The sequence below is a fragment of the Pundamilia nyererei genome, unplaced genomic scaffold, assembly GCF_000239375.1.
Source record: "Pundamilia nyererei isolate P.nyererei 1_Seehausen unplaced genomic scaffold, PunNye1.0 scaffold00227, whole genome shotgun sequence".
NCBI classification, from domain to species: Eukaryota; Metazoa; Chordata; class Actinopteri; order Cichliformes; family Cichlidae; genus Pundamilia; species Pundamilia nyererei.
The window spans coordinates 129,076-146,644 of record NW_005187628.1 but is presented as its reverse complement, the minus strand read 5'-3'; the positions used below and the strand labels follow the sequence as shown (position 1 = coordinate 146,644).

The following is a 17,569-nucleotide window of genomic DNA, read 5'->3' as shown; positions in this document are numbered from 1 at the left end:
GTACTTAAACTAAAATATTATCAATTACACAAATCCTTCCCTGACTCTTTGCAAACTACGCAACTGATCTCACCATACTGACAGAGGGCTAATATGCATACACAAATCAAAGTAAACAAACACAGCATGAAGATGTAGGATGCCTAAAACTTGCATGTGGTTTTACAGTGTAGTCTACTCATAGCAATAAAAATTGCTTATCAACAACATCCCAAAACGTTCTCTGTCCCCCATGAAGAAAACTGCTTTACTTTGACCTTTCAAGTCAAAGTAAAGTGCTTTCTTACTGGTAATCCAATCAAGAACAGTGGAAAAATTCTGGATTTAGTGAATATGACAAGATCCTTTTAAAAGTATAAACCATTTCTATACCTTGAAAACAATATGATTTTTTTTCCAGACAGTGCAATGTGGGTCATTTGTTTGCAGTGTTAGGCCTGGAAATCACCAGATGCTATAAATACAAAATGATTCACGTGTTCCTGCAGGACTGCGAACACAGAGAGCTGAACAACAGACACAGCGAGGGCCACTCGGTGGCCAAAGAGAAGTTCAAATATCTGAGGTGTGAGGAGTTTCTTTAATTCTCCTCTCTCACACTTGACATCAGAGTGTACTTTCATAGGTGACGGGAGTTTCATTGTCATCTTGATCTCCTGTTGCAGTGCCTAAGAAAGAGGAAGAAGAGACAGGGAGGAAAAAAATAATAAGACTGAGAAAATGAAAGATTTAAAAAAATGAAACTAGCTGCACTTTTTGCACTGTGAATAAATGTATTTACATGAACACAATACCACTGTTGTGTGCCTGTAAAAAATCGTGAAGCTGCTGAATGACACAGTGGCCCAAGCTATGCAAATCTTTATGTCATAAGGGTGTAGCAGGAAAAATATTAGAAAAGGAAAGGATACTCACTACTCAAACACACCTAGTTAGGTTAGCAAAGGTTGCTGAGCCGAGCTTGAATTTTCAAAAGAAAGACTTTACATACCTAGGAAGAAAGCTGATAAACTGGGTTTGACTCGCTCACCGCTGACTGTGTTCTCTGGCTTTTGCAGCAGGCGAGGGCCACACAGCCCTATGATAAGTGCGCCTACAGGGGCTGTGAGAAGGATGCCGAGCACAGCCACAGTCAGCACGTCCATGCCGTATTTCTGCAGCTGCTTGTCATCCTTTGTCCTCGCCATGTCCAAAGCTGTGGATCCTATAGCTGCCTGACAGAGACAAGCCAAGATGCGGCACAACCCCACAGACTTCAAAGACATTTAATGCATATGCTTTTCATTCAAAGGTTTGCTAAGGAGACATACCTGCACTGTTGCTTTAGGCATCCATGCTAGGGCTATGAACACTTTTTCCTTTATGCTAAAGCCCGCAAACAACACACAGACGAAGGTGAACCCCACTCTAACCAGCAGACCAATGAGGAGAGAGACTATACCCAGACCTAGAGACACGTAGAGGCAAAAGTCATACAAGGACAACAATATTATATGTACACCATATAAATCCCCCCCCCTCCCCCCCAAAAAAAAATTACTGCAAGAAAATTATGTGCAGTGTCATTTCAGCTGCACTGACTCATGCAAAACAAACATGTCATAAGTTATTTAGTAAACTGCTATAGCTGTAAAGTGCTAACAAAGACAGAGGGATTAGTATTTACAGGACGGGAAGAAGCATCATATCTCTCACATTGCCTCTTTTTTTGGGTTATGCAAATATATTTTCATACACAGAGTAATATTTGAATTTTTCACAGTGATAACAGCCATCTTGCTGTGGGTTATTTTGAAGGCTGTTTGTGTGTGTGTGTCTGTTTATCTCACCAACTGTGTGTCCCTCCAACTCAGAGACTCGAATCTCAGCTCCTATCAGTCCAAAGAGAAGAGGCTGAAACACATCCCACGCCCACCCTATCACTTCTTCCACACGTGCCTAAGGACAAAGAATGCAGGACATGTTCACTGTTCACATTTAATTATAATATATAACAACCAAGTAGTTTAAGAGAAATTAGGTCTAAGATTTTGGACAGTTAGCCTCGTTCAAATTCACCTCCAAAGTCAGAAATCTGCAAACAGACGTACTGATGTACTGTAGTTATTAGATGCATTATTTTTACCTTTTCTGTTCCCCAGCCGACGCCAGCCAGGAATGCCAGCACCAAGGTGCACAGGCCTCCGGAGCCAGGAAAGCCTGCCACACCGCTGCCAAACACAGCAAAAACAGACAGACCCAGCACCAAGAAGGAACGCTTCATCACCAAGTGTTTCTAGAAGAAATAGTTAACATTAACAGTAGGTTTCTAGATAGCGAAAAGGATTACAATATGCATTATTTAACAAATAATAGCTCTAAGGTCTATAAGAAATCATTTGCAAAGAAGCTAGGACGTGTTGGTTCACAGCACTTTCACTTTTGATGAAGAAATAAATCCAATATGTAATCTAAAGCTATATAGTATCGAGGTTTTTAAACAACACATGCTGCCATTGAGATGACAGTAAGAGTCCTTGGGCTAAACTGGCCTGCTTAGTCCAAATATGTCCCCAGTAAAAACATGTGGCACATTCTGATGTAAAAAGGGCAAAATGAGCACATTAAAAATAAAACCTTTCACATCTGATACTTTTTCAGTTCACTTTTTCAGCTAACAGGGTTAAAATCTGCAGTTTTATTCTTATTATGTTTCCTATTCACACACTACCCCAAACTTTTTTATGGAAAAAGGGTTATACTTTTGTGGAGATATCATCTGAATTTCAGGAGCGGGACCACTCCTCCTTCATGCCCCCTCTGGCCTCAGGCTATAAAAGCCCCCCTTCTCCAATACCCGCTGTTCTCATTTTCATGCTCCACCCTGTCCCCCCTTTTTTCTTTACTCTCTTCTCCTGTCCTCTCCTCTCTTCCTTTCCTCCCTTTATTTCTCGTTAGTACAGAGAGCCGTCGCCAGTCCCCTTCAAGGCCTTCCCCAAACCGCAGCACTAATCACACTCCCTCATCCCTCATTGCTCATTGTTACCAAGGGAGTGGTCCCTGCTAGTGAATTATCCATACAAGCTTTTCCTGGCTGTTACTTTACCTGGTCAACACTAGGGAAGTACTGGATGAGAAAACCAAGAAGAATCCCAGCAACCATCCCTCCTGCCACCTCCAGCACCCCCCTGAGGAGGTTGTACCAAGTTGAACCTAGAAGAATCAATCAAAACAAACATTTGTGAAATTGTGAATTTCTAAAATATTTTAATTTGCCAGTTCAGAAACAAGTCTCTCTAACTAATGCAGCTTAATACAGAAGCCAGCAAACACTCAAAGTATATACTTTACACTTTCTTACACTTTATTTAGTGTAAGGAAGGCTTAACATGTTGGACATTTTGGCATCTACAGTTTGAGTGCTGTTGAATTACACCACAATAGAAAGAGTGTTGCAGCAATACAAAGGTAACCCTTTAAAAAAATTCAGATTCTGCCATATATAATGAACTGGTGCCAGAACTCTGTATTAAGAGTAATCAGCACGCTCACACCCTCTGGTGACATCTTTACAAACTACAGCAAAAAGTTATTTTCTTCTATGCGTTTCTCTTCGGGAGATAAGGTGCTGTTGTGTGTCAAAGGCAAAACAAAGCGATAAATCCATCAATTCTTGTTTTCCTCTCACGCCTCCACACATGTAAACGCACAGAGCAGAGATTACCTGTGGCAAAGGCCATGCCCAAGCATGTTGTGAATCCTGTGATCGCAAGAATGTCATCAAAGCTGCCTGCAGCCATCAGCAGGGTGGGGATGCCCTTCTCTACACCGTAACCGTCCTTCTGCAGCAGGAGCATGGAGGGAACCACCACTGCTGGAGACACAGCTCCTAGCACGAAGCTGCAACGTGGAGAAGATAGAGGGTTCATTCATTCACTGATAAATGAAAAACTCCTGGGCAAGCTTTACAAACATTTGGTAAGAATTTATTATATCATAGTTAATAAATGGTAAATCAGTTTTTAAGCAAACAAATAGTTATTGTATTGTGAAGAAGATGACATTATAATAGATTGTTTTTTGTCTGCTAATCATTAACAATTTAAAACTTGCCTGTATGTCATTAGTTTGTGTAATAATTATTTATTTTAAGAAACATATTCTGTTCTTGTATCAATGCTCATAAAATGCATTTAAACCCCACGATGATACTAAACGTGTTATATAATATAATATTTGATCATGATAATCAGACATTACTTTACTTTTATAGTAATTGTGTTACTGTTCAATTGAGAAACATATTGCCTAACATTTATTTAGCTATACATTTACCATTTAACAATGTTTATTATGACGTCTTACCATTTGGGTAGAAGCAAAAGGAAAAGTTTGAGCTGACTAATGTAAAGTGGAATTAGTAGAAAAAGATTTCTGTGGTTATGAACAGCTAACAGGGCCTTCTTTCTACTAAGTCATCCATTAACCACAACATGCAACACAAGAAGAACAAGCTATCTAGATGTAAAACCAGAGCTTCTTGTTTTTTTACAAATACTAATGCTCCACTTAATACCCTCAATGCTGATGAAGCAGATATGCATCTTATTTAAATTTCAGTTTTTGTGCTGTTCTTCATGTAAACATGTTCCTTATAGCTGCAGTGTTTTGTTTTGGTTTTTTTTTGCAGTGTTAGGTTTAATTTATCACAAAGTAAGATTTGACCTTCACTCAGCTCTCTAATGTCTCATGGACCCAGAGAGCTAAGTGGTCATATAATCCAAATATGAATATAACACAAAGTTAAGTTGCAGGTAAAATCCAGACAAAAACAGGACAAAGTCTGGTTGCATTGGGCAGTAGTCACACAGGCCTTGAGACCAATCAAGGACTTCCTAGCAGCTACCAGTCGCTGGGATTAAAATGTCTATTCCCTGACTAAGAAGATTTAAAAGTTGTGCCTTTTGAAATGTGTTGGTCTCAGTAGCAATGGACAATCATCCTCCCTTTCTGGTTTGTTTCAGGCTTTTTTTAATGTTTCACTACCACTTGGCAAGTAGTTTGCAGCAATGTCAACATCTTTCATGCCAGTTACAGGTAGCCATGCCAATCTGCTAGCAATCACAGCAATTTCTGGGGCAGCACCTTCTTTGCGACCGATTTCACCCAGCGAGTCACCAAATACAAATTTTGTGTTTGTGACACATCTGGGGATCACGAATGAAACAGTCATTTTAAAGTATGTGTATAGATTTGCCATAGACATCAATCAATGGTGATTTTGGTTATGAAGTTGAAAAATAAGAGCTGGGTACACAGCAAGTGAGAGTAGTGTTGTATTTACCCAAGGATGAAGCCCCACACCCAGGGCAAGCCCATGAGGAAGTGAGAGATCACAGCTACGGTGCAAGCCTCTATCGAGCACGGCCCAGCTGCCACACGTATACACACAGCTTTTAGTTTCCTGAGAGCCTGATAACAGACACACACATCAAACAAGTTATTAAGTTCTGCACATCACTACAAAAAGCTTTAACAAGCATATTTAGTAGTACCGAATGATGAGGTAAATAACTGACTAAAACATGAACAGATTCTTCCTGTCATTTCTTAACCTCCGAGGACCTGGCATCCACATATGTGGACATCACATTTTGGGTTCTCTAGACCAAAATACTAAATTTTGCTGTACAAGGGCCTGATATCCACTTACGAGGACATTATACTACCACCGTTTTATCGAAATTTAAAGCGAATGTCCTCATATGTGGATCTCATTTTTCTCAGAAACAAAAATTAGGTAAAAGAAAAAAAAAATTCTTGTTATTCTTTGTTTTTACGTTCATCAGGTCCCAATCAGCCCAAATGGCAAAGAGAAATTAAAAATGCATGCCATGAAAGAGTTTAGGTCTTAGAAGGTTTAATTAACTCTTCTTTTAACTACTTTAACCACTTCAACCAATGACATAGCTATCAGTGAGAATTTGCACCAGTATAACAATGGCAAGTGAAAAGAGATGAGATTAACATATAATTACTGTATTTCTACCTCTCAATGCCGATGTTAAGCTTGTATAGTATCTAGCATACCGTGGGATCCAACCCTAGACCAGCTCTGGCCAGAATGACAGCCAGAGCAATGTTCCTGAGAGATGCAGACCATTTGAAGTCAATGTACACCCCATCTGTAACAACTGGAATGTTCCTCAGCAGGAAGCCCATGAGCAGCATACCTGCAGCAAAGCACAAGTGAGGGTGAGAAAGAGGAAAGCTGATCCTTATTACCATGAAGGTTTGTTTATTCTTTGAAGCTTTCTTTCATGTTGCTACAGAGAAAAAAAAAACACAAGCTCACCGGTTGCTTTTTGAACACAGGGTGTTAGAATCAGATACTCTGCAAACTGTGAATGTTGAAACCCTAACACCAGAGGTTTCAACAATCCACAACCTGTTCTAAAACTTCTTGACTCGGATAATTGTTCGAGTCAAACAATGCAACATTAGTATTAATTAATTATCTATCTAAAAAAGCAGTAGAAAGGTTAGATTTCGGATCTACAGAGAAAGTCTTATGCTATAATAAGTGGGGGAAAAAACATATGATGCACATATTCTAATGGGTTGCCAGACAAATATTCTACCATGGAAGCTAAGCACCATCCTCTAAATTTTACAACAGCATTCTAGTTAGTAGTTTATTGAAAGACTAGACAAACCAGAAACCTCAAAAATTAACACCTAACTGTTAAGCAAAGCTCCTTTTTGAAGACTTAGTGAAAATGAAAATGAAAAAACATGAACGAGATGTTTAGAGATGCAAACTTCTACCCCTCCCTATAATGTTATCAACTAAACAAGGAGTGGTTACAGTTTCCTTGATATTTATCAAGGAAATTGATCAAATGAGAGAGTCACATCACATCATGACAATGCACAGTGCAAATAACACTTCTGATGATCAGCACGTTTTCACCCCCTGAAAACCAGCAGCACAATTGGCATATCTTTTCAAGCCAAAGGTGCCACAATAATCTTTGCTGTGTAAAAATAGAACAAAGAGATGCAAAACACAAAAAATCCAGAACATCAACGGATAACATGATTTTTAACTTTTCACATGGATAAACTTACAGTAACTTGACAAGCTCATGCAAATTAAACGTTTCTCAAAGAAATTCAACCTTAGTCCTAGATGATGGAGAACAGAGGTGGGGAACTCCAGGCCTCAAGGACCAGTCCTGCAGGTTTTAGATATCAACCTGGGTCAACACACCTAAATCAATGACTAGTTCATTACCAGGGCTCTGGAGAACTTCAAGACATGCTGAGGAGGTAATTTAGCCATTTAAATCAGCTGTGTTGGATGAAGGACACATCTAAAACCTGTGGGACACCAGCCCTTGAGGCCTGGAGTTCTCCACCCCTGATGTAGAACGTTACGTATAATAAGAAGTATTCAGTTTTCAATTTAAGGTTCAGGTTTTTTGGTATTGTTTTGTTTTTTTCTAGACACGCAGAAATATATACTGTCACCTGACTTCCCTCTCACCCACAGCAGGGATCATCACTCATCAGTTGACCTCGCTGTTGCCAACATACAAACAACGACAAAGCTTTAACACAGGACTTTTTTTCAAAAAAGCTTCTAGATAAAAATATACAGACAGCACTGCAGCACTACTAGGTCTTACTCCCCAGCAAGAGCTCAGTTCAGAGAGTGAAGCAAACCTCTTTTTGTATAGTTCAGTGAGCTGCAGGATGAGTTGCCCAGATTGAGAATGAGCACCATGTGAGATAAGAACATGAAGTTATTACAGGAACAGCCATACTGCCACCTTGCATTGCATAATCATGTATGAGTGTCCTTGGAAATGCGGTTTTTAGAAACTTTACCTGCATGCTGACATAACTGCAAACAGTTTAACAAATACTGATGTCTATCATGCACAAAGAAACCCAAATAACAAGGTTAATACCCATTTGTAGGTATCAAGAATCCATTAAGGCAGCCTGTTAGCAAATGCTCATGGCATGTATGCACTTTTATGTCATAAATGACACAGTGCTCCCATCATTATCAATAACTGAACCCAAACATTAAAACTGTATGTGCTTTACAAATATGGAAGTTTAACAATCACAAATCTAACAACTAGGCATGCACCAATGTTTAAAATGACAATCTTTTTTCAGTTCAATTTTATTTTATTTATATACATTGAAATAACAACAACAGTCCTTATATTCTAAGGTAAAGACCCCAACAAGACAAAATGCTCAAGAACGACAAACGCCTATGAGCAAGCATTTGGAAACAGTGGGAAGGGAAAAAAAACCCTTTTAACAGGAAGAAACCAGGACCATGGCTGGGGTTGAGGTTTCACTTTCTTTTATGTTAACCCCTATTGTTTGAGAGAAACAAAAAACAGTGTGATAAAAAGCTTTTAGCTGCATGAGGAAGAACACCGGATGCCCTTCACGATCCAGTCCCAATGGGATTTGTGTTTGATTCTAGTTTTCAAAGTTGTTATCTTTTACTTCTTGGGCAAATCTGTACACCACTACACTATGGAGCAATGCCAATGTCAGTTAACATGGCTAATATCAGTTAGAACTATATATCACTCTGATGGATAAATCTGTGTAGATATATATGGACTAAATACTTAGATTAACATGCCAGTGTCACCATAAAAAGTCAAAGCACCAGATTTTCTGTCTTACCAAGGAGTGGTGGGAAAGGTGGAAGTTTGGGCAGACGAATGAGAGACACCAATTTTCCACCAACAACTGCACAGATGAAGAGTATTGTAATGCCAAAGAGGTTTCCTCCTGGGAGACATTCGTCCTCTGTGATTGACCAAACCACTCCAAAGAGTACAACTGCCAAAAGAACTAGAGAGAACAGGGAATTATGGGGCTGCATTTCTCAGGTAGTTCAATAACTACTGTATACTCATGATCTGCAGTTTTTACACATTCTTGGATGGAAACATACAACAAATGTGCTTTGGAGGACAAATCAGCCTCCTTTTTTACCTTTGGTAATAAGGGAGGCGAGAAAGCCTCTTGGCGGACAGGGGCAAAATCTTCGCAGCACAGGACAACAGACCACTGGTGGATCTGTGTTGGTACCGGCGTCCACTACGGGGTTACGAGGAATAAAATAAGTGGTCTCCTCTGTTACATTTGGACTTGAGCAGCGACGTACCACCACCTGGATCTGGTTCACATTTAGGTGCTTTAAAAGAAGGATCACGACATGGAGTAGAGCAGGTCAGTGTTCACATTGCGGGTGGACAAACTGTTCTGCTAGATGACATAGCATATTTCTAAAGACAGCGCATAACAGATGACAAATAAATATGAAATGTGCAGATTAGTGTGCAAATTCGAATTTACTGCTCAACTCCACAACTCGTCATAACATATAGTATAATAACATAAGCATAAATGCAGCATTAACATAACTAGCTAAATAGTGGTACGTGTTTCTGGATTATATTTACTATGTCTTATTTTGCACATCTTCAGTCAGAAGGATACCAGCAGTTTTACAGAGGCATGCCATATCCTAAGTTTACAGACTGCCATACACTTGCGAAATGAACGGTTTTGATATGCCCTATAAACTGATAACAATTTCACAGAGTTGTTCAAGGGGTTATGTTAGCTCAAAGTTGGGAGAATTCCTTGAACTGGTTTACAATTCTTTCTCAGAGGAAAAATTAAAAAAAAAAAAAAAAACATCAATAAGGCGACGGTATTAATTTTAATGAACAATATATACAACACAGAATCATTAAACAGAACAACAGGTGCAAAAAATTATTAGCAGTAAAATACTAAACCTCCACATGGTTTGGCACAGGCAAAGGAATTCTGTCCAATAGTGGGCTGGGAGCTGGACTAGGCACTGGACTGGGTGCAGGACTCAGGTCCGGGTTTGCAGCTTTCTGCTGGGTGTCCTCCATGGCGGTTGCCTACAGTCTTTCTGGTCCACTCTTGTATCACAAGACATCAAGCTGAGGGGTGGGGTTAGCCATTAGTGGGCTGTTCTTTTACTTTTCTTTTGGCATGTCCACCTCTATCCACAGGTTTCCATTCATACAATAGGTTTTTTATCAGTAAGAAAAAACAAACAGTATCAGTGGTGCTGGTACAAATATTGACATAATGTGAAATGATGTGGTTAAATCTCCTACATGCGCATAATAGACTAAACACATGAGTTTTTTGGTGTTTAAAAGAAATGGATTTCATTACATTTCACAAATACTGCATAGTACAAGCTATAACGTGTGCAAGCAGCGATCTATCAGACTAATACACAGGTGGACACATGGGACTGTTGTGGAGAGCTGCTGTAACCCCCACATCAGTCCCAGTCTCTCGTTCTGTGTGCTGTATGTACTATAAAAATGTGAGTGACTTGTCAACGTTTGTGTATAACAGTGTATAACATTAATATGGTGTTTTGGTGGTTACAAGTACCACATACACAGGAACGCCAAACAGACGCTACTACAATGTTTTGAAACTTGCTTTTAGCGAGCGACAGACGTCCTGTTAATCCAATTGTAAGCAAACCCCGCTAATCAATGCTTACAGCTACACCATATGGCACAGTAGCTAGCGTTAGCTCAAGTAGGTAGGTTACAGAGCGCGGATGCTAAAGCAAGTAGGTTAACGTGCAGCTGTCAACGGCAACAACCCGCTCGCACTGGTATCACTAAACCTAGTTTGTCAACTATCGCCAGCAAATCTTCGAGATATAGGGGTGTATCCATGTTTCATTCACTGTAAACACGTGTATGGCCAAAGCACAGAAGAAACTTTTGGCCATACCATTCAATTGGTTTCACTAGCTGTGGTTCCATTATCAGACATGACCCACTCCTGGGTGTGCACTATCGCCAGCTACCACCGCTCCTTCCGCCACTAGCTATTTTTTCGTTTAATATGGGAGCGTTTCGCAAATATCTGTGGATTACAGCGTTTAGGCTGTGCACAATGTCCTACTGCTAAAGTCAAACAACGACCCTAATTTCTTTAAACGTTAAATTGACGGCCGAGGTTTTCTAACTTCGGTTTATACAATCAAGCTGGATTTTACTTTTCAGTCAACTGGACCAGCAAGTATGGGGGCTAGTTTAATCTCCACCACCCTGACAGCTGGTTCTTGTCCGATATTTGATGTTCTACTGTCCAGTAGCTGCTTATGCCTGTGTACCGCCTACTAAAAGCTGACAGTGCACCCAACCTTTTATGCAGATAGCTAGCAAGCGACCGCCTCTGACAAAAATGACCTATTAATTATAGAAGAAAAAACGCGCTCACCTCATATCGTAAACACCAGAGCATGCGGGCTGTCAGTGGCAGCTTTTCTCGTAGGCCTGCAGCAGATGCACCAGCTGGTACACGAGGAATGAGGCGGATTAGTGACTGCCAAGCAAGTATGTAGCGTCCACAACGGTGCATGGAGAACTTGGGTTACTTGGAAAACTGGTTTGCTTAACATCTTGCACATAGCTTTTGTTTCACTATTATGCACAGAGTAATGCACAGTAATGGAAAGCGGGAAAGGATGCACAGAGTAATGCACAGTAATGGAAAGCGGGAAAGGTTTAAAGTTGATTACACACTTCTGTACATTATTTATAGTTTGAATTTAGGATGACAAATATATTTGCAGCATAGGTTTCAGTTGCAAAACAAGACATTTTTCCATAAAATATGTAATATTACTGATATTTTTTTCTTATTTTATAATAATAATTTTTTAAAAATTATACATTTATGACAACTTTATTTGAATTCAAGGTTTGGATTCCACTTCTGTAATGATGTAGTCCTTCCAGTTTCCTCACAGTCTCCAACCTCCATCGATGATGTGCTCTGTCCCAGTCACATAGGCTGACTGTGGAGGGCTCAGACAGTTTAAAACCACTGGTAAATTACTTTACTGACAAAAATATCTACAGCTTTCTCTAGGTATGTGTATTCCTATGATACCTACACTCTATTCATACTATTATTATACCTCCTGAATTACATCTGTGCAAGCACTCACCTCATCTGAGGCCAGGTATATGCACAGGTGTGCAACCTCTTCGGCTGTGCACAGCCTGCCAGTTTTCTGTCTTGCCATAAAGTCTTTATAAGCCTGTAAATGAGTTATAATTGGATCATTCATTATCTTCATCATCCAGTCATCATTATTTAACATTGTGTAAATAAAGATAACATATGACACATAGTATATGAATCACGCAGGCATTACTGTCAGGTTGGCGAAAATGTACATCAAAGCCTGCAATACCTGTTCTGGGTCGGGCTGAGCCTGGATCCTACCCCTCAGTGATGGAGTATCAACAGTCCCTACAGAAATAGAAAGAGAGCAAGCCTAATGAAATGTTTATTAAAAGACAAGAGTTAGTTAAGAAATTATGGTCTTTGGCTAAATGAACATTTTTCTATTAATAAGTATCAAATACGATTGGGTTGGACTTGGATGTGATGTATATAAATAATCAAAATAAAAGTATACACAGCATCTTTTTAGACCGGCTCTTAAGCCAGTGTGCCCTAACATGAAACAACCTTCAGCTAAAACACCCCATCAATTTAGTTTAATTTCAAGGACGTTTACAGTATACTTTGAGTATCACTGAGGAAGACTAAAAACACATGGTGATATGGTGATTTGTTGCACTGTGTTCTAACCTTACCAGGACAAACACAGTTACAGCGAATGCCTTGCTCAATGAAATCCGCAGCTATGGACTTGGTGAGCCCAATCACTGCAGCCTTGGAGGTACTATAGACACACCGCTTAACAACGCCTGTGTTGAGGAAACACATCTGTCACTCACACACAGCCACACGCAGGCAAAGCATTTATCTGAGATAAGAGGATTGCAAAGACTGGCCAAACTTCAAAGACATCGTGTCCCTTTAAGTAGGAATAGTTCTACAAGCAACTGCAATAAAAAAAAAAAGATCTGAGGAAGATCGTTTACCTTTTATGCTTGATGCAACAGATGCCATGTTAATAATGTTTCCCGACTTCTTTGCCAACATCTAGAATGACAAATGGCATATTAACAGAATTGTTTTTGTTGAATCCAGATTAAAACTACACAAACAAAGCAATAAAAAGTGCCGAGATCTGCGCTAAAGGTACAGTTTGGCAGTTTGGTTAGTTTGCAGCTAAAGCAGGATTAGTAGCTGAGCAGTCCTCACCCATCATGTCATGGGTTCACAGTGGTACAGTTAATGCAGCTAATCCAACAACGGATGAGAACAAAATTAAAGGCATATGTCACACTATTATCAGTAGCACCTATTACATTCACGGGATAAATGGTGTTAAGAGTTTGGTGAAGTGGCCAAAAGTCACCTTAGGCAAGAAAGCCTTGCTCATCAGGTACATGCTCCGCACATTGACATTCATTGTGAAGTCCCAGTCATCCTCTTCACAATCCAAGATGGTGCCATGATGCACAAATCTGTGTACGAGCACAGACATTTAGTGGAAAAATAGCCTCATCTAATAACTTTAGACAGCATTAATATGACAATTTGGACAAACAGTGAGACACAAGTGACAATATCTGTACCTAATAACTTAATCAAAACCAGAGTGGTAAACTACTGCCATTTCAAGATAAAACTCAAAGGTGATAATGTAGAAGAAACCTGTTAATAAAATTGAGAAAAGGGGAGAGGGGGTTATGTATGTATGTTATGGGGTTTTGGAAATGTAATTAAGTAGTAAGCAGGAGACAGATGGGTGAATTAGAAAAGTGTAACTTCAATTTTATCTTTTTTCTCCTTTTGCGGTCACCACAGCAGATCATCCAACTGACATCACATCTTATTCCTAGCTTCCACCTATGTCACACCAAGACTGCATGTCCTCCTTGACTTCATCCGAGAACCTCATCTGTGTCTTTTTTCCTCCTTGCTGGCAACATCCTCTGTCCACTGTCCCTCCTCTGCACATCTCCAAACCATCTCAGCCTAGACTTTCTAACTCTTTCTCCAAACCGTTCGACCTGAGCTGTCCCTCTGATGTACTCAGTTCTAATATTACCCATCCTGTTCACTCAAAAATCTGAGCATCTTTATTACCATCTTTTGAACCTTTTCTTTCACTCTTGTTGCTATCCTTCTGTCACAAATTATCCCTGACACTTGTCTCCAGCCACTCCATGCTCCTGCAATCTCTTCTTCACCTCTCTTGTGCACTGTCCATTGGTTTTGATGGTTGAACGCAGGTATTTAAACTGATCTACCTTCACTACCTTCACTTGCATGTTCACCTTTCGACCTGTGTCCATCTAATTCACATGTATTCTGTTTTTAAATAATCATAGTGCACAGTATCTCCTGTCTGACCTCATCTGTCATCCTGTCCATCACCACTGCAAACAAGAAGGGGCTCAGAGCTGATCCCTAATGTAATCCCACCCTTACCCTGAACCCATCTGTCACTCCTACTGCACACCTTACTGCTGTCTCGCTGCCCTCTTACATGTCCTGCACCACCCTCACATACTTCTCTGTCTCTCCTGACTTCCTCATGGTTAAAAAGAATAACTTAACGTTTATTTGAAACTACAAGTAAAATGCACAGTGACTGCTGATTTAGGAATTCTGGTTTTGACATATTTTTTTCAGTTTTCTACTTTAATCTGTTGTCAACAATAACTCACATGAATTTAAAAATGGTGCAAATGACAGCTTTATTTGTTTTAAAAAGGTTACTTGATGTGGAACTTCTAAATACCATACATTTTGTTTTTCCAAGAATTATGTAAGGTTTTTGTTTCTTCAGTAAATCAGAGAAATAAAAACCAATTTAAAAAGTACCCAGCAACGTTGAACAGAACATCTACATGGTCATGTTCCTTGGCCAGGGCTTCTACTTGGTCCTTCTTGGTCACGTCCACCACTTTGGTCCTGATCCCTGACAGCGAAAACAAAAACAAGGACAGTTTAGATTATACTTGCACTGCTTTTGTCTTCATAACAGCTGGCTTTATTTTAGTGCATGAAATAATTCAAGGTATAGCAGCTTCATTTATCAATCATTTTCACAGTTACACAGCAAAACAATGGTCCTGTCCTGGCTGCTATCTTCTTCAACATACATCTTTTCCTACTGACCGCTCAATGGCTCTGCAGAAAGCCAGTTAAGAGGGTGAAGTGCTCAGGCGTGATATCAGAAGAAGAATGTTGCTCATGTCCTATTTATTCAAACTCATTTACTGCAGAGACCAGAATAAATAGAGATATGGTTCTCTTCTCACAGTCTTGAAGAAAAGACAATTAAAACCCATATAAAGCCTTTTAAAACTAATATATGATATGCACACCAGAAATGAGATAATCTGTTTTTTTTTTCTTTTTAAAATTACCACAGTGCAATTTCAATTTCTCTAATAGAGATACGTTAAATGGCTCTTGTAGAAAAAACAACTTCACTCTGGGGAAAGCACAGGTGTTATGCATTTATACTAATTAGCTGCTTTGGCCAAAATGAGAGAAATTAGTAGAATGCATGCATTGCTTCTTCCACTTATCTGGTGCCGGTAACCTAAGCAGAGAACCTAGGTCCTAGGCTTTATAGGCTAAAACCTCCTCTCAGTCAGACAATCCCAGAAAACCTCCCTCACGGTGCACCCAGGAGGCATCCTTGTCAGATACCCGAATCATCTCAACTGGCTCCTTTCGATGTGGAGGAACCACGGTTTTAATCTAAGCCCCTCTTGAATAACTGAACTTCCCACCCTATCTCTAAGTACAAGCTATTTCAAAGTAATCAAAATTTTAAAACTTTGCATCAAATAATTAAGTTGTGAAAGAACTTGAATGAAGGGATAGGAGTAAACTGGCATCCCTTTTGCAATGCCTCAAATAGCCAGAAGATGGCAGTCATAGATCAGCAGAGATGAAACTTGCCTTGAATACCATCCAGCTCCTTCAGCTTTTCTCCATTTATGTCTGTGGCTGTGACCTGAGCTCCCTCCTTAGCAAATGCCTACAGTTTAAAAAAAAAAAAATCAGTGTTCAGTTCCAAGTGGTTCCTCAATGTTCTACATGCTGTGCTATAAAATTTAAGATAAAATTTGCAATTATGATGATTGGTTATTATGACACAAAACCGAAAAGAGAAGGACACCGAGTCACAGACACAACTGAGCAGGAATCTAAATTGCTGTACGAATGGACGAGGGCACTCCAACTACAGGGAATAATTCAGATCATCAATACCAATCAATATCTCATTATCAAGCATCTGAAAGCAGACTGTTAATATCCATCCACAGTTCCACAACTCTTCTGAAACCCATTCAACTTCCCATCAATAAGGCAGGTTTTTAAAGCGCAAATGGATTTGCTCAAAAGACCCCTTATACCATTTGCATCTTTTAACTTTTAGGTTGAATTCCTCCAATAAAAACCCAGTTCACTGTAATACAAGGCACCTTTGCACACTTTAAGATCACTTGGAGGGAACAGATGTAGCGATGGTCCAATCCAGTGTGTGAGATTTTCAAGTGTGTTGTTATCTCTTTGGCAAGAATATCCCTAAAGGACGGTCCTGAACCTTTGCTTCCATTAACTCAGGAATCACTATTACAGCAGTCATTTACAGGACATTAGGTGACATGCTTAAGTGTTTCTATACATAAGGAAGTTGGAAGAAACATGTTTTAAATTACATTAAGAAAAATTACATCACGGGACTTCTTAAAATCTTTAACTCTAAGCAGTATATCCTATATTAGTTAATCTATATTTAATACTTATCAAAATGTAAAGAGCACTGAATAAGTGCAATATTTAACTACTAAATAAACATTTTCTGCTGTGATTTAGAAGCCACTAAATCAGTGAGATGTTAAGAAGAAGATTTGAAATGTTTTTACCATTGCTGCAGCACGTCCAATCCCCTGAGCAGCAGCGGACAGAACAATCACTTTCCCATCCAGGCGACCCATAGTTTACCTTTCACTGCTGCTGTGAACAAAACAAACAAAAGATTGGAGAATAACAGCACATTTATTTAGATAAATGCTTTCAGTCTTAATTTAAAAAGGTATATCAAGCATGTTTTTTACACAAATGTACAAATTTCTATACTTTAATTCGTGGTTTTCAGCAGTCCAGACATGTAAAGACATACATTCACTGCTAATCTCTGAAAAGTGTGGTGCAATTCGTAATTTGGTTATATAACTGTGCAATCATTGACCATTGGCAAAATGGTCTTTCGGTAAACTGCAGCATTTGATGGCCTACAGCTAAGAGAGAACTCTTAAGTGACCCCACAAAACCACTTACGAAGAGGACTTGAATTCATTAGAAGCTTGCTGTAGTGTTAGGTTTAGCGCATTCAGTCACTAATAGTGACAAAGTCAGGCATTATAAATATTAATGTAAATTTTATTACTTGGCTCAAAATGATTGTAGCTTATGGTAAAAAGGCCCTATTAACAAATGTGCTTTATCAGTGAGTCTGTCTTCCGCTTCCAGTACCAGCTTAAATTCAGTTCACAGAGTGCTGGTCCTTATTTAC

At 39.4% G+C, this 17,569-nt stretch overlaps 2 protein-coding genes across 5 annotated transcripts in view; both read right to left on the bottom strand.

The window, feature by feature from the left end:
• Window positions 1–6: 6 nt before the first annotated feature.
• Window positions 7–11,740, bottom strand: LOC102206531 (mitochondrial sodium/hydrogen exchanger 9B2). Of its 4 annotated transcripts, none has more exons than XM_013914827.1 (13): window positions 11,320–11,740; window positions 9,831–10,066; window positions 9,019–9,220; window positions 8,704–8,874; window positions 6,070–6,212; window positions 5,324–5,451; window positions 3,704–3,879; window positions 3,086–3,192; window positions 2,126–2,275; window positions 1,830–1,938; window positions 1,311–1,447; window positions 992–1,214; window positions 7–668 (listed from the first exon to the last, which is right to left on the bottom strand). In XM_013914827.1, exons 2-13 carry the CDS (start codon window positions 9,951–9,953, stop codon window positions 607–609), a joined length of 1,731 nt encoding a protein of 576 aa, XP_013770281.1. In that variant the 5' UTR covers window positions 9,954–10,066; window positions 11,320–11,740; the 3' UTR covers window positions 7–606. The 4 variants fall into 4 exon arrangements, with proteins under 4 accessions (XP_013770281.1, XP_005748757.1, XP_005748758.1 ...); XM_005748700.1 differs by having other exon boundaries at window positions 9,831–10,004; XM_005748701.1 differs by having other exon boundaries at window positions 1,031–1,214; window positions 9,831–10,004.
• Window positions 11,741–11,771: 31 nt separating this feature from the next.
• bdh2 (3-hydroxybutyrate dehydrogenase, type 2) overlaps window positions 11,772–17,569 on the bottom strand; it is a 9,579-nt gene continuing 3,781 nt past the window's right edge. The window contains exons 2-10 of the mRNA XM_005748698.1: window positions 16,920–17,010; window positions 15,949–16,027; window positions 14,857–14,953; window positions 13,382–13,490; window positions 13,002–13,062; window positions 12,711–12,824; window positions 12,302–12,360; window positions 12,053–12,145; window positions 11,772–11,899 (exon numbers count right to left, since the gene is read on the bottom strand). Of these exons, the coding sequence (XP_005748755.1) occupies window positions 11,846–11,899; window positions 12,053–12,145; window positions 12,302–12,360; window positions 12,711–12,824; window positions 13,002–13,062; window positions 13,382–13,490; window positions 14,857–14,953; window positions 15,949–16,027; window positions 16,920–16,991 (738 nt within the window). The 5' untranslated portion in view covers window positions 16,992–17,010 and the 3' untranslated portion in view covers window positions 11,772–11,845. The remainder of the gene's footprint in view (window positions 11,900–12,052; window positions 12,146–12,301; window positions 12,361–12,710; window positions 12,825–13,001; window positions 13,063–13,381; window positions 13,491–14,856; window positions 14,954–15,948; window positions 16,028–16,919; window positions 17,011–17,569) is intronic.